This window comes from Takifugu flavidus, unplaced genomic scaffold (assembly GCF_003711565.1).
Source record: "Takifugu flavidus isolate HTHZ2018 unplaced genomic scaffold, ASM371156v2 ctg322, whole genome shotgun sequence".
Classification (NCBI taxonomy): Eukaryota; Metazoa; Chordata; class Actinopteri; order Tetraodontiformes; family Tetraodontidae; genus Takifugu; species Takifugu flavidus.
Window position 1 is genome coordinate 20,001 of NW_026621951.1, and position 15,686 is coordinate 35,686.

Sequence of the window (15,686 nt, forward strand, 5' to 3'; positions counted from 1 at the left end):
GGAGTTGGTTCAGGTGTGACCTCAGGTCACCTGTATGCTAATGTTAGCATACGTGATGCATTGATGCTGACAGTGAGTGAGCAGTGCCCCCACATTTCTGCTCAGGCGGTACCAAGGTCAGGAAAGGTCAGCTGAACACTCATTTGGGGTCTCCACGACGACCCTGAGGTGACGCCAGCTAAGGTCGGCTCAGACCAGGGTCAGAGGTCAGAGACTTTCCTGGAAGCCTCCCCAGGAGCCTCTGTGCTAACTGGCTAAAGCTGCGTTACCTGACCTCACCTGCGTCTCCCAAACACACAACCTCACCATTGTGTCTTTACTAATGCCCAGTAAATCAGCTGGCCCATATATGGGGGGGGGGGCTGTGTGGGCGTGTCCAGCTGGTCAGCTGCAGGTTAACCCCCCCCCCCCCCCCCGCAGAGTTGGGACCTGGAGTTGATCCTGCTCAGAGTCTCTGATCTGATGGACAACCTGTTGTTGTCCTCACATCACACACAAACTAACACACACTCACAAACACACACACACACACCCAGACACACACACACCCCACAACCCCCCCCCCCCCCCCCACACACACACACGTTTATGGCGAGCTGCTCTCCAGTCCGTCCTGTTTACCACCAAACTCCCTGATGTTGTTGTGACTTCCTGAAAGATCAACTGGAGCCGTTTCTGTTCTCTAACGTGCGTTTGCTTCCGTCCAGAAGATTTGAACGACCTTGTAGCTGTTCCTCCGCCTGCCTTCCCACTTGTAAGTGCTCGGGATAATTTATATATAAATTGCGCGCGCGCGCGCGAGTGTGTGTGTGTGTGGTGTGTGTGTGTGTGTGTGTGTGTGTGTGTGTGTGTGTGTGTGTGTGTGTGTGTGAAAAATGGCCGTTTCCATCTTTAGGTGGCCGGGGCTCTCCATTACCAAAATGGGCTGAGTCACTGCACCACAAGAATCTTAATGAGGGATCCTGAACGCACCCTGACTCGCTCTCTATGACTGCATGGCTCTCGCCCCCCCTTTCAGCAGCCTCTTATCTCATGATGCAGCAGATTATTCCATTGACTTATTCAAGGGCTGCACTTTATGATCATGAATTTCACTGAGCTGAAGCTTTATGTCTCCTGCACATCCACTCAGCCACACCCCCCCTTCCTCTTCCTCCTCTTCCTCCTCTATTCTTCCCCACTTCCTGTCGTCAATGAGCCAATAAGCCGACAGTAGCTGTGTGAAAGTCAACGCTAGTTCCTGTATTTACTGCAGCCGCCCACCGGGGGGCCCCCACCTAGTGAGATGAGGGTCTGCCAACTGGTTAAACTGGGACAGCGGGGATGAGGGGACAGGTTGGACCGGGACCGAGAGGGCCTCATTTGCAGCTCCCCCCTCCTGCGGTGGCGGGAGCCCCAGGGCCCCTCCTGCCGTACAGATGCTGGTACAGATGGGACCCCCCCTACCTGTCTGCATGGCTAATGACATCACGCAGCCCCTCTGATCTTATAGTCCATAAATATGTAATTTGTTCAGCTGTCGCCATGAAATATGCATACGAGCAGCAGCCGTTATTGTGTTTCTCTCAGGTCATTAACGGCGCTGTAGCATGTTTGCTTCTCTGGAAAAGACATCGCAGCGAATCAACAGATCACCTGACAAGATCACTGAGTGGGCTGGAGGGGGGGGCTGGGGCGGAGGGGGGGGCTGGGGCGGGGGGGGGGGGGGGGGGGGTAAATGAGACGCGTGGGGTCCGGGGTGCAGCTTGATTCAACTTTATTCAGCTTTTACATGATGACAACTAAGGTGACATGATGTCACGGAACCCAGGAGCCCCTGTGGGCGGAGCCATACGACCTGGGGTGGGGGGGGGCGCTCTAGTATACAGATAGAGAGCAGAGCATTGTGGGAAGGCAATGTCGTCTGTCCACTTGTTTAATTCCAACTGAAGGTTCATCGACCACAACGGCATTACCATCGATTTCTTCTTCTACTGTTGCAGAGAAATAGGATTAAAGTCACACTGGGGGACCTCCCACTCTTCCTCCTCCTCATCCTCACTGACTTCATCTTCCTCGCCATCCTTCTTCTATCTTCCTCTCTTTCTGCCGCTCTTTTCATCAGCAGCAGAATCTTCATGTTTCTGGTTAATGTGACCAAAAATGAAGAGAACTTCCTCCTGCTCATCAGCTGAGCGTTGACCTCTGACCTTTCACCTCCTCTTATCACGTTGTATTTGACCTGTAGATCATTGTTCCCATGGAAACCGCATCTTTTAGCATGTTATTATTCTTCTTTCCTTTTTTGGGGTGTGCGTGTGTGTGTGTGTGTGTGTGTGTGTTTATGCCCAACCCAGAAGCTCCGCCCTCTGAATCAAAGTTCATTATCTAATATTCAATCGTTCATTGTGGTTCTGGACACGTGACCTCTGAACTCTCACAACTTCCCTCAGATTCGTGTTTAATAAAGTCGCTTCATTTTTTTTATTTTCGTTTCACATTTCAGTTCTGCTCCACCCACCCGTGTTGACCTCTGACCCCATACTCAACGCTGCTCTGTGTGTGTGTGTGTGTGTTGTGTGTGTGTGGTTGTGTTGTGTGTGTGTGTGTGTGTGTGTGTGTGTGTGTGTGTGTGTGAAAGCTCCTGAGGTTTGAAGAAGACTCTGAGGCAGTTTTAACTTCTCCCTCTCCTCCTGATTTCCCGTTGCCCCCGCCCCGCCCCCCCACTTTCCCAGCATGCCTCACTGTAAACAGAAACACATGTTGGATCAGCTCAGATGAAAATTTTACAGTTTTTCTGGGGACACTGAAGAGATAATGATGCAAAATTATGGACGACAGCAGCGTAAACGCTCGGTTTCAACAAGTCTGTTGTGTGGAGGTACTGGTGTGTGTGTGTGTGTGTGTATGGTGTGTGTGGTGTGTGTGTGTGTGTTGTGTGTGTGTGTTGGTGTGTGTGTGTGTTGTGTGTATGGTGTGTGGTGTGTTGTGTGTATGGTGTGTGTTGTGTGTGGTATGTGTGTTTGTGTGGTGTGTGTGTGTATGGTGTGTGGTGTGTGGTGTGTGGTGTGTTGTGTGTGTTGTGTGTGTGTGTATGGTGTGTGTGTGTGTGTGTGTGTGTGTATGGTGTGTGTGTGTGTGTGTGTGTATGGTGTGTGGTGTGTGTGTGTGGTGTGTGTTTGTGTGGTGTGTGTTTGTGTATGGTGTGTGTTGTGTGTGTGTGTGTGGTGTGTGTGTGTGTGTGTGGTGTGTGTGTGTGTGTGGGGGGGTCTGGATTGTACCAGACGCTGTACAAATGAAGTTACATTGAAGGGGGTCCTGGAAATAATCAGTATGAACCAAAGTGAGGCAGCGATTGATAATATTTTTAATTAATCAAGAGCGACACAAACGTCCTTCTTACACAATGTTTGAATTGAAGCTGGAACGTTCTTTCCTGCTTCCAGCGCTAATAATAGTAACGAGGACGCGGATCCAGAAAGGATTAACATCTGTGTTTGATGTGGTTCCACTTTTCTCAGCCTGAATGCGATTGCTCATCTTGTTTGTTTGGTGATGAGAAGGAGGTGTGTGTGTGTGTGTGTGTGTGTGTGTGTGTGTGTGTGTGTGTGTGTGTGTGTGTTTTAAGATTTGTTCTCTCTGTTTTTGCCTCTCGGAGCGTCGGAGGAAGACGCTGCCAAATTGAAGCCGCAGAGACGCTGCTGCCGTTTGTGTTGATTTCTCTCTTTGTGCTGGTTTGTGTTGGTTTGTGCTGGTTTGTGTTGGCTTGTGCTGGTTTGTGTTGGCGGGCCCCGCTCGCCCCCAGGCTGCCGACCAGAGAGAGAGGCAGGAGCTGCTGAGGATTTAACAGAAGCAGAACGGCATGATGGGAAAGCGGGGGCTTCTGGGAGGACACATTTGTCGTAATTGGACGTTTTTTCGTGCATCAGGGAGACAGAAACTCAGTCAGGTATCAAAAGGTCGTTTAATGTTGACTTCCTGTTGACAGGAGCAACAATAAAGGAGGAAATGTACTTGTCAATGATTGGCCGGACCCCACAGGCCGCCGCCGCTGAGCATTCTGGGAGATCGGCAGCAGCCTTGGAAAACCAGGACACTTGTAGGGACCGGTCACATCCACGTGTCCTCTCACGCCTTTGGTCCCAAACAGGAAGTGCTGTTTGGGACTTCCTGTAGCAGTCCTGTTTAAAAGGACCAGTTGAGTAATGGGAAAGGTCCTGATAAACCAGTATGAACCAGTTTATCTGGGATCCTCCCAGCTGCTCCTCTGGCTGGTGACACGGGCTCAGATCTGAGCTGTTGTTCTCTCTTCTGCTCTCTGATCTTTTCTTCGTCTAGTTCCTGTCTGTAATCCTCTCCTCCCCCCCTGCACCCCCCCCCCCTGCTGCCCCCCCCACTACCCCACTACCCCATTACTCCTGTATTGCCCCCCCGGAGGAGAAGTGTGGAGCAGATTAGAGTCCACAGAAGCAGAAAAGAGGCACAAGTATGTTGGACAAAAGCAAACATCCAAACAGTGTGAGCTTCTATTCAGGCTGTGAACACACACACACCACACACACACACACACCACACACACACACACACAGCTCGACCTCTGTCTGCACCCCCCCCCCCACCTCCTGGCGCCGTGCACGCTCCCTGCAGGCTACCCCAGGTGTGCTGGCCCAGTACAGGTGCATCACTGTGACACGTCTGTGACTCAGGACTGAGACTTTAACAACATCCTGCAGCCGACCACAAGGGGGCAGCATCGCGCGCGCACACACACACACACACACACCACACACACACACACACCACACACACACACACTGCAGTATTGTAACTGCAGCGATCTCACTATAATCTGCTGTAGACTCACTGTCATTAATCACTGTGTGTGTGTGTGTGTGTGTGTGTGTGTGCACGTGTGTGTGTGCGCTTTAAATAGTTTTGAAGTCGTTTTGTTTGATTGGAGATTTTCAGAAATATCAGAAATTCCTGGATCAGAAGATCAATAATTATCAGTATTGATCAGTTTTCAGATCTAGATGAGACAGAAGGGAGCAAAAATAGGAGGAAAGAGAAAGATGATCTTCAAGAAATGTGAGTGTGTGTGTGCGTGTGTGTGTGGGTCTGGGTGTGTGTGTGAGTGGGTGTGTGTGTGTGTGCGTGTGTGTGTGTGTGTGTGTGTGCGTGTGTTCTTTTACAGCTGTGAGGAACACATTTAACTATCTTTGTGAGGACCGTTTGCGTTTCAGGTCCAGGTTTGAGTTGGTTTAGGATGAGATCAGGTTCAGGGTCACAGGGTCAGCTGTGATGGGGAGCCTGACAGGCTGGGCGGGGCTTATTGTCCTCACAAGGATTATAAGATATAAGTGTGTGTGAGACAGAACGAGACGGATCCATTAGAGCTCTAATTATGCTGAGTGTTGCATCAATCAGAGCAGCGATTCATCAATCTGAGCAAAAACACAATGTTTCAGTTTCATTCACACACACACACAGTCACACACACACACACCACACAGACACACACTCACTCACACACACACACACACACACTCACACACACACACACACACTCACACACACACTCACACACACACACACACACACTTACACACACACATTTACCTGTAGAATATATTTATGTTGCTAAGCGGATTAAATTAAAAGAAAAGTTAAAAAATCCTGACGTGATAAATTTGGATTTAAGGTCTCTGTATAAACATACAAGAGAAAAGAGTGTCTGTTGTTTCTGACCTGTCTGTCGCTCGTCAGTGACTCGTCTCTTACGGTAATAAAAACATCTACCGGTACTGAATGTTTTCGATCTAATTGTTCATATTACTAGTATAAGTAATATATAAAATTAGATTATGCGGCTTTTAATCAGGTGCGCTCTGTAGTCCAGACATTACGGTAATTTGTTACCAAAGGTTCTAGAGTCAGATGATTGATTACCATGGGATTACCGATATTTGATATTGATCGTCCGCTGCACTGCTGGTTCTGATCTTCCTACAGAACCGGGCCCAGCAGCGGGAGGGTGTGGGGGCCCCGTCCTGGGGACGCAGGTAGCTCACGCTGATGCCTCACTGGTGCAGGGTCGAGACCCCGAGCTGCCCTGCGATGATCACCAAGAACCGGCCTCAGGCAGATGGTGATGGGCTTCAGGCGCGGTGTGAGGGGACAGGTTCCTCCTGCGGGTTCCCCAGGGCGCTCAAGGTCGACCCAAGGGTGTTGTCGTGCCCCGTCTGCAGCCCCTCACTGCTCTGTTATCCTGATTATTTGGGGTGTAACCGGCACCCAGGAAACTCCCATTGAGTTCAACCTCCTGGTCCTTTAGGTTTCATTTAGAGCCCAAATCCACCAGCGTTGCCTCGGGGGGCTTTATGCGCCGCACAGTTGTGCCATCCCTGGAACCGGGTCAGGGAAACGAGGGACGGCCCGGCGTGATGCCAGCGTTCACCATCTCTGACGGGACGGAGACAAACTCCTCGTTTGAGAACGCTTGTTTCATCGCGTTGGCAGCTTTTCCTGTTAATCAACCGCCAAAGGTCAGAGGTCAACCACACTGATACGTCTTCATCGTTTTACTGGCGGGTTTCCAGTCAAATCTACTGGAACTCACAAATGAGATGCACGCAATGGTGGGTGTGTGTGTTATTGTGTTGTGGGTGTGTGTGTTATTGTGTTCTAGTTCTTTATTCTGGCAGAAGGTGCGAAATGGCAGCTGCTCAAAGAAAACAGACAGACACTTCAAAATGGTTGCCAACACTTTAAAATGGCTGCCAGGCTGGAGAGAAACTGGGCAACCCTTCGCACTCATGCATGCGTGTGCACGTACACACACACTCTCAGTCACACGCACACACAGAAAGGCCAGGGGCATAGGGTCAGTGTGTGACAGTTTGAGTGTGTGTGTGTGTGTTTGAGATTATGTTTGAGAAATTTTGTATGTGTGTGTGTGTTTGTTTGTGAGTGTGTGTGTGTGTGTGTGTGTTTGTAGCAGTTGGCGGTCTCTCCTTGGCAGCAGCAGCTAGTTGGGCGTCCAACAATGGAAACAGCTAATAGGATTCTCTCTCTGCCTTTAAACACTGTTGGAGGGGCGAGAGACATAAGCTACAAATGAGCGAGAGAAAAATACGCCGTCTTTAAAATAGCAACATTTTTGGCAACGGCAAAGCCGCATGTGTGTAACTTTATAATTAGGACAAAATAGAACACTAATATACACACGTCTGCCCTCGTCTCCAAGTGTGTGTGTGTTTGTTTGTGTGTGTGTGTGTGAGAGGGAGAGAGAAATCCTATTGAAAGCTGAGTATGAGTGTGTGATTGTTCGGCTGGTGTCTGTTTTAGATAAAGTTCCTGATATAACTGATCTATTTTAAAGTATTAAGTTCACATTTCTGAAGCTCCTGAAATGAGATCGTTGAGAGATCGATGAGAGATCGATGAGGCATTGATGAGGCACCGATGAGGCACCGATGAGGCATCGATGAGGCATCGATGAGGCATCGATGAGGCATCGATGAGGCTGTTTATCTTCTGATGGGTTGACTGATGAACAGAGTCAATGGTCATTTCAAAATAAAAGGCCGCACCAGTTAACTTTCAAGCTCCAGCAGTTGTTGTGTGCTGGTTTATCTGGACATCTGTGCTTGTTTTGGTTGGAGCCCCCCCGCCCCCCTCCTTGCAGCCCCCCCACCAAAAAAGAAGAATGAAGAAAGAGCAGCGGGGCTGGGTGCAGACGGCCTGCTCTGCTCCCACGCCTCATTAGCATACTTAATTAACCTGGACAGGGAGGGAGGATGGTCGAGTGGGGGGGGTCATAGAGTAGGGGGCAGTGTGAAAGTGCCCTTCAACGCACACCCACCAGCAGAAGCCCATACACCCCATCAGCCCCTCCGGTTGCCATGGTTACAGCATGATGCTCTTTGTTTTAGGCCACTGAAGTGAATGGCATGAAAAACAAGTCTGACAAATGCCGTGTGTGCGTGTGTGTGTGTGTGTGTGCGTGTGTGTGTGTGGGCGTGTGTGTGTGTGTGAGAGAGAGAGGCTGAACAACAGCGGATAAAGTCCTACCATATAGTTCCTAAACTTCCTTTATTGAAAAAAGTAGACAAACAAAGTAACACACACACACACGCACACACACACACACACACACACACGCACACACACAGTATAAACACAACAGGTCTCCCTAAAGATGGCGTGTGAACAGAAATGTGTCCTGGGCTTCAGAATCCAGGTAAACGCTAAAAGTTGCAGTGGAGGAAAAGGGCCTGTAACTGTAACCATGGAAACCGTTGAGCGTTGGCTGGTTGCTGTCAGAATTATAAATGGTGGTTTCCCTGGATGTTCCAGCAGAACCCGACCTGACCCGTCTCCATATGTCTCCTGAGCCGCGGCCCCGCGGCCGCCTCCGGGGGGGACGGTAATATTTCTTCCAGCTCCATTTTATCTGCTGCGGAGGCCGATCGATGTTCCCGAAGATGTTAAATCACGAGCGGGAGCCTCCACCGGATCCCGTGATCCTCTTCCTGTCACACGTCCTCCCTCAAGTTCTCCTAACTTACACACCGTGGTCTGTTCCTGGGTCCTCATGGTCACACTTGGTCTTCTTCTCCTCCAGAGGCCAGCCAATCAGAGAGTCCCAACCAGGCCGGCGAGTCAGACATCAAGGAGCAGCCTGAGAATGGTGAGAACACACACACACACACACCACACACACACACACACACAACACACACACACACCATCCTGGAACAACTGTCACGACATCCATGTTGGTGCTGCTCCTGTGACACAGTTCTGCTGCCATAGTGGGACACTGATCAACAATAATGTGATCAATAATATTGTGTGTGTGTGTGTTTCAGGTCATCTGGGTTTTCAGGACAGCTTTGTTACACCCGGCGTCTTCACAGTAGCTGAGCTTGTTCGAGTCTCACAGAGTAAGCCAACACACACACACACACACACACACACACACACACACACACACTCTCTCTCTCTCTCTCTCAAACACATCAAATCACCCTCATTGATCACTGATTACAGTAGTGTCAGATTCATGTGTGTATGGTGGCCCAGAGTGGCCAAACCTCCCACCATGGACACTGCATGTGTGCGTGTGTGTGTGTGTGTGTGTGTGTGTGTGGGGAAGGGGGGGGCTCAAACATGACCTGAAAAACATGATAGAGGAGCGAGAGAGTGAGCGAGCACTGGGATCATTACGAGTTGGTTGATCACACACTAACAGTCGGACATGTAAAGTGCCTGTCAGCAAATACACACACAGATGCACACACACACACAGATGCACACACACACACACACACACACACACACACAGCTGATCAAAGAGCCATTGATTACATACACCCTGCTTGATCTGAAACACACCACTCTGCATGCAGACACGGTTACACATAATCATTTAATCTCTCTCCCTCACACACACACATACGCAATAATATATTTTAAAAAAAAAAATATTATATAATTTATATAATATATATAATTTTCTTTATGAACACCAGAATGTAACCTTTGACCCCGTCTGCTGTTTCATGGTGGCGAAAGCACAGACAGAGCATGCTAGCTAGCTGGGAATTGAACTCACAACCTTGTTGCTGTGAGGCACTAGTGCTGAGATCTGTACCCACCATAACGTCTTTAATCAAAGAGACTCAGATAATCATCACTAATCATTCATATTACAATGATTTCATGTCCTGATCGATCATTCTGATCAATCAATCAAAGTTATCTGTAAAATGTCAGATATGTGAAGGGTCATGAACAGATGTTTTGGTCCACATATTCAAATAGAATAAAACTGACAGAACCACACGCTGAGGCTCATGGGTATTGTAGTTTTACTCTAAAGCTAATGTCCATTAGCATCTGCTGGGAGGTTCAGATTCACACACCAACATAAACAAAGATGGCTGCTGCGTCTCCTCTTCATCGCTCAGACAAAAATGCTGACTGCCCCTTCATTCAGAGGTCACACACACTCACACACACACTCACTAGCACACCCACATGCACACCGCTCTCTCACACACACACATTCACTACTAAAGAGCGTCCACCAGGGGGCGTCCAGATGTTTGATTCCACCTTTCCAAAGTCCTGATGTTCCTCATTTTTAAACACTCAGAATCTTCTGACTGTGTGTGTGTGTGCGTGTGTGTGAGTGTGTGGTGTTGTGTGTGTGGGGGGGGGGTGCTGACTGAAGTCTATAGCTTACTAGAAGATGGGAAGTGGTCGGGGTTAGGGGATATTGAACAGAACACACACAGATGTGGACCCGCACTCACACTCACACACACGAACACACACCACCACACACACCACACACAACACACACACACACACACAGCAGGTGACCTTGGTGTTGTGCAGCCATTACACAATTCACTGGCAGGCCAATCGAATTTCTCTCTGTCGATCAATATCCTATTAAAGTGACGGGGAGAGTGTGTGTGAGTGAGTGTGTGTGTGTGATTGTGTTTGTGTGTGTGAGTGTGTTTGTGTATGTGATTGTGTAGAGGGGCTGCTGCTGCTGTGTATTAAATGTACCCAATTGGTCAGTTCTGTATGTTTCTACAGACCATTCGGACTTCACCTCAACCAAACTCCTCTCTCTCTCTCCTCCCTCTCTCTCTCTCTCCCCCCTCTCCTTCCCTCTCTCCCCCATCATCTCACTCCTCTCTCTCTCCCCCTCACTTCTCTCTCCCCCATCACTTTCTCTCTCTCCTCCCCATCTCCTTCCCTCTCTCCCCATTAACACTCTCTCTCTCCCCCTACTTCTCTCTCTTCTCCCTCACTCTCTCTCTCTCCCCTCTCCTTCTCTCTCTCCCCCTCTACTTCTCTCTCTCCCCCTCTAACTCTCTCTCTCCTCTCCCCCCTCTCCTTCCCTCTGCTCCCTCATCACTCTCCCCTCTCTCTCTCCCCCATCACTTTCTCTCTCGGCTCCTCTCGTCCCCCTCCACTTCTCTCTCTCTCCCCCTCACTCTCTCTCTCTCTCCCCTCCTCCCGCTCCTCCTCCTTCCCTCTCTCCCCCATCACTCTCTCCTCTCTTCCTTTCTCCCTCTTCAGTTGTAAACTTTGTTTTGACAGTTTTTTCTAAATATTGATTGATTAAAATTGATAGAATTTCCCTTTGACAGGAAGTGATGTCATTTCCAGTGGTGTGGTCCAGTAAGGTCTTTGCTAGACTTGGACGATTCAATCTTGTTTTTAAGTTGTTTTTAATCTTATTTTTAAATCAGGCTTTTTTCAGGATTTTTAAAAATATTTTGGACTCCGTGATTGGCCGCCAGGTGGCGGTGTTCAGGTATAGAAACAATCCGGAAGTTTAGCAGCAGCACCGCCCCCTACAGGTGACAGGTGGAGGAACAGGCACTGGTACAGGTGTCGGGTACCGGCATGGCTACAGGTGAAGCTGTTCACCTGTATGCACATCTACAGCACAGCTGTGTTCTGACTCTGAGTGTGTGTGTGTGTGTGTGTGTGTGTACCTGAGTGTGTGTGTGTCTGCAGGGCTCACAGTGATAAATAGAACTCCCTCACAGTGCTGAGCTCAGCAGAAAACTCCTCAGCAGGTCCTGTCAGTGCTCCTCCTCCTTTCATCTCATCACACCATCATGCTCTCCATCAATAAAACGATGAAGGGGGGGCGGAGGCAGGCCGGAGGCGAGGGGCGAGATGGATGTCCGGGTTTGAAGCTGATTGCTTCCTTTGTTCAGCAGGATTTTCAAATTGAAGAGTTTGACAACAAAGATTCTCTCTATCTCTCTTTTCCTCCCCCCCCCCCCCCCCCCCCCCAGCAACCCATTGCTGCCGGCACCGGTCCAAACTTCTCATTAGCAGACTTGGATAGCTCCTCCTACTACAGCATGAGTCCAGGAGCCATGAGGAGACCACTGCCGAGCACCTCTTCCTCTGGGTAAACACACACACGCACGCACACATGCACACACACACACACCACACGCACGCACGCCACCATGCACACAACACACACGCACGCACACACAAGCACACACACACACACGTACACACATGCTGTAGGCTGTCAGAAAACAGATATCGTGTTTACACAACACACACACTGTGTAAACGTCCTCTCGTTAGGGTTAGGTGTGCAGCGTACTGGTGGTCACATGACCTGTCAGGTCTTATACTCGTTCACTAGCTTTAATGCAATAGTGGAAAAAGATACTTGAACCCTGACAGACAGGAAGACAGGCAGGCAGACAGACAGGAAGACAGACAGGAAGGAAGGCAGACAGACAGGAAGGCAGACAGGCAGACAGGCAGACAGACAGGTAGACAGACAGGAAGGAAGGTAGACAGACAGGAAGGAGGGTAGACAGGCAGGAAGGAAGGTAGACAGGCAGGAAGGCAGACAGACAGACAGGAAGGAAGGTAGACAGGCAGACAGACAGGAAGGAAGGCAGACAGGCAGGAAGGCAGACAGACAGACAGGAAGGAAGGCAGACAGACAGGCAGGAAGGCAGACAGAAGGCAGACAACAGACAGACAGGTAGACAGACAGGAAGGAAGGTAGACAGGCAGACAGGAAGGAAGGCAGACAGACAGGCAGGAAGGCAGACAGACAACAGGAAGGCAGACAGGAAGGCAGCCAGACAGACAGACAGGTAGACAGACAGGAAGGAAGGTAGACAGGCAGGAAGGCAGACAGGCAGACAGACAGACAGGAAGGAGGTAGACGCCAGGAAGGCAGACAGACAGACAGACAGGCAGACAGACAGACAGGAAGGAAGGTAGACAGGCGGAAGGCAGACAGGCAGACAGACAGACAGGAAGGAAGGTAGACAGGCAGGAAGACAGGCAGGCAGACAGACAGGAAGGAAGGTAGACAGGCAGGAAGGCAGACAGGCAGACAGACAGGAAGGAAGGCAGACAGGCAGACAGACAGGTAGACAGACGGAAGGAAGCAGACAGACAGGAAGGAAGGTAGACAGGCAGGAAGGCAGACAGGCAGACAGACAGGAAGGAAGGCAGACAGACAGACAGACAGGTAGACAGACAGGAAGGAAGGAAGGTAGACAGACAGGAAGGAAGGTAGACAGGCAGGAAGGTAGACAGACAGACAGACAGACAGACAGACAGACAGACAGACAGGCAGACAGGCAGACAGACAGACAGACAGACAGACAGGCAGAGACAGATGCTCATATTCCCCCTCACACACACTGTCTCTGCATGATGAAGCATGAATGAAAACTGTAACATAACAAACACACCCAACATCATTCGTGTGTGTGAGAGTGTGTGTAGTGTGGTGTGAGAGTGTGTGTCAGAGTGTGTATGAGAGTGTGTATGAGAGTGTGTGTGAGAGTGTGTGTCAGAGTGTGTATGAGAGTGTGTGTGAGAGTGTGTGTCAGAGTGTGTGTGAGAGTGTGTGAAAGTGTGTATGAGAGTGTGTGTGAGAGTGTGTGAGAGTGTGTGTCAGAGTGTGTATGAGAGTGTGTGCTTGTTGCTCTTGTAAGCTCTCTGGAATGGTGTATGGAGTTGGAGAGAGAGAGAGAGAGAGAGAGAGTAAAAAGACAGGAAACATATAGAAACACTCTAATCTGAGTCAGTGGTTTTACTTGTGTGTGTGCGTGTGTGTGCGCGTGCGCGTGCGCGTGCGGTGCGCGTGTGTGTGTGCTGCAGGCAGGTATCTCAGCAGACAGACAGACGACTCTTGTGACCACATTGATTTAACAGCAGAGGTCAGGGCAAAGCCTGCAAGCGCACGCGGGTGTGTATGTGTGTGTGTTATATCGCAAAACTAAATGTGTGTGTGTTGTGTGTGTGTGGTGTGTGTGCGTGTGTGTGTGTGTGTGCAACCAGCTCTGCGAAGAGGATAAAGTGTATGGAAGAGGACGTGGACAGCCCCGGCGAGGAGTCGTACTACCCGGGTCAGGGTCGGTCCCCAGGCAGCGGCAGCCAGGCCAGCAGCTGGCACGATGTGGAGCCAGGTAAGCACTAAGCCCCGCCCCTTCCCCGCCCCCTACCTTTAACCCCCTAACCAGCTTCTACCCCATAATCCTCATACACATTCCAAATTTAACCTGCCGCTCTGGAAACATAGCGATGCTTTCATAAAGGGGAGGTGTGTGTGTGTGTTTGGGGGTGTGTGTGTGTGTGTGTTTGGGGGGGGGGGAGTGTGTTGTGTGTGTTGGTGTGTGTGTGTGTGTTTGGGGGTGTGTGTGTGTGTGTGTGTGTTGTTTTGGGGGGGTTGTGTGTGTTGTGTGTTTGGGGGGGTGTTAGGCATTGACTGGTACTGGTGGAATTAGTAGTATTAGTCCAGTTATTAGTAACTTATCAGTGCTGATATTAGTGCACTTTGGGCCTGATTCTCTCAAGATCAGACGTGTCCACTGAGGACGTGTCCACTGAGGCCGTGTCCACTGAGGACGTGTCCACTGAGGACGTGTCCACTGAAGACGTGTCCACTGAGGACGTGTCCACTGAGGACGTGTCCGTGAGGACGTGTCCAGTGAGGACGTGTCCACTGAGGACGTGTCCACTGAGGACGTGTCCACTGAGGACGTGTCCACTGAGGACGTGTCCAATCTGGGCCAAACTACTGGGAGCAGAAACGTGTGTAATTCAGCGGTTCTGGAGAACCAGCGGCGGGTCCAGACCTGGTCCCTGGTCCTGATGACAGCTCGGCCACCTTCTTTGTCCCGACGGCGTTTCCTTTAAAACAGATCACATTTGTCTGTTGGAGAGTTTAGGTGTTTATTTGGCTCCTTTTCACCATGGCAACGACAGTTTAGCTGAGTGAATCAGGCCCACAGTGTTATTGTTGTTGTTGTTGTTAGTTTTAGTATTGTGCTATTTTAGGGTTAGTATTAGCATCTATATTTGTAGTATATACAGTAGTATGAGTGTGTGTGTGTGTGTGTGTGTGCGTGCGTGTGTGTGTGCGTGTGTGTGCGTGCGTGTGTGTGTGGTGTGTGCCTCCACCTCTCTACCTCAGGATCTTCACGCTGCTTTTCTTTTCTTTTCTTTCCATGTCTTTTCTTTCTTCCGTCTTTCTTTGGGAAGCAGGATATAAGCTACGTGGCTCTCTAGCTAGCTCGTTCATCTCCCGGCAAGGTAAAAATGCCCCTCCCTCATGTCTGCGTGTGTATTACCCCCCCCCCCAGTCCATTTTCATTTTGTTATCTTTGCTTTGAGCTCAACCCTAACCCCGCCCACATGACCCCAGCATGTGGCGCACGCTGATGACATCATCACGGTTCTTTGTCTCTGGGAAACAAATAAACTGTGAGATGAAGTCGTTCTACTGTGCACGTTAGTCGGTGTGTGTGAGAGTGTGTGTGAATGCTTGATGATGGAATCTGCTGTTAACTTCTCTCACACACACGAACACACACACACGAACACACACCACACAACCAGAACACACACAACGCACACTGGTGGCGACGTAGAAGCGACCAGTTGTGTGATGGGGGGGGGCAGCATGGTTTCAGCGGTCTGTTGGCCCCGCCCTCACCTCATTTCAGGTCCTGTTCAGACCCCCCCTTCCCCTCTGCCCCCCCCCAGTGTTTGTCACGACTCCTCTTGTTACGATCACGGAGAAACTCTTCCTCTAAGCTGCTCCTCATCATCCTCATGGTTCTTGGCAGGAATGACGTCCCCCACTGGCGCTTTAAAGAAGTCAGAGAAGTCTGGTT

At 50.0% G+C, this 15,686-nt stretch overlaps 1 protein-coding gene across 1 annotated transcript in view; it reads left to right on the top strand.

Annotated features, from left to right (window-relative positions):
• Positions 1–15,682, top strand: part of nfia (nuclear factor I/A) — a gene marked incomplete at its 3' end in the record, with an annotated part of 32,757 nt that extends 17,075 nt beyond the window's left edge. Inside the window, exons 3-8 of the mRNA XM_057023964.1 lie at positions 8,606–8,671; positions 8,853–8,929; positions 11,817–11,932; positions 13,849–13,976; positions 15,052–15,102; positions 15,639–15,682. Of these exons, the coding sequence (XP_056879944.1) occupies positions 8,606–8,671; positions 8,853–8,929; positions 11,817–11,932; positions 13,849–13,976; positions 15,052–15,102; positions 15,639–15,682 (482 nt within the window). The remainder of the gene's footprint in view (positions 1–8,605; positions 8,672–8,852; positions 8,930–11,816; positions 11,933–13,848; positions 13,977–15,051; positions 15,103–15,638) is intronic.
• Between the last annotated feature and the right edge of the window lie 4 nt (positions 15,683–15,686).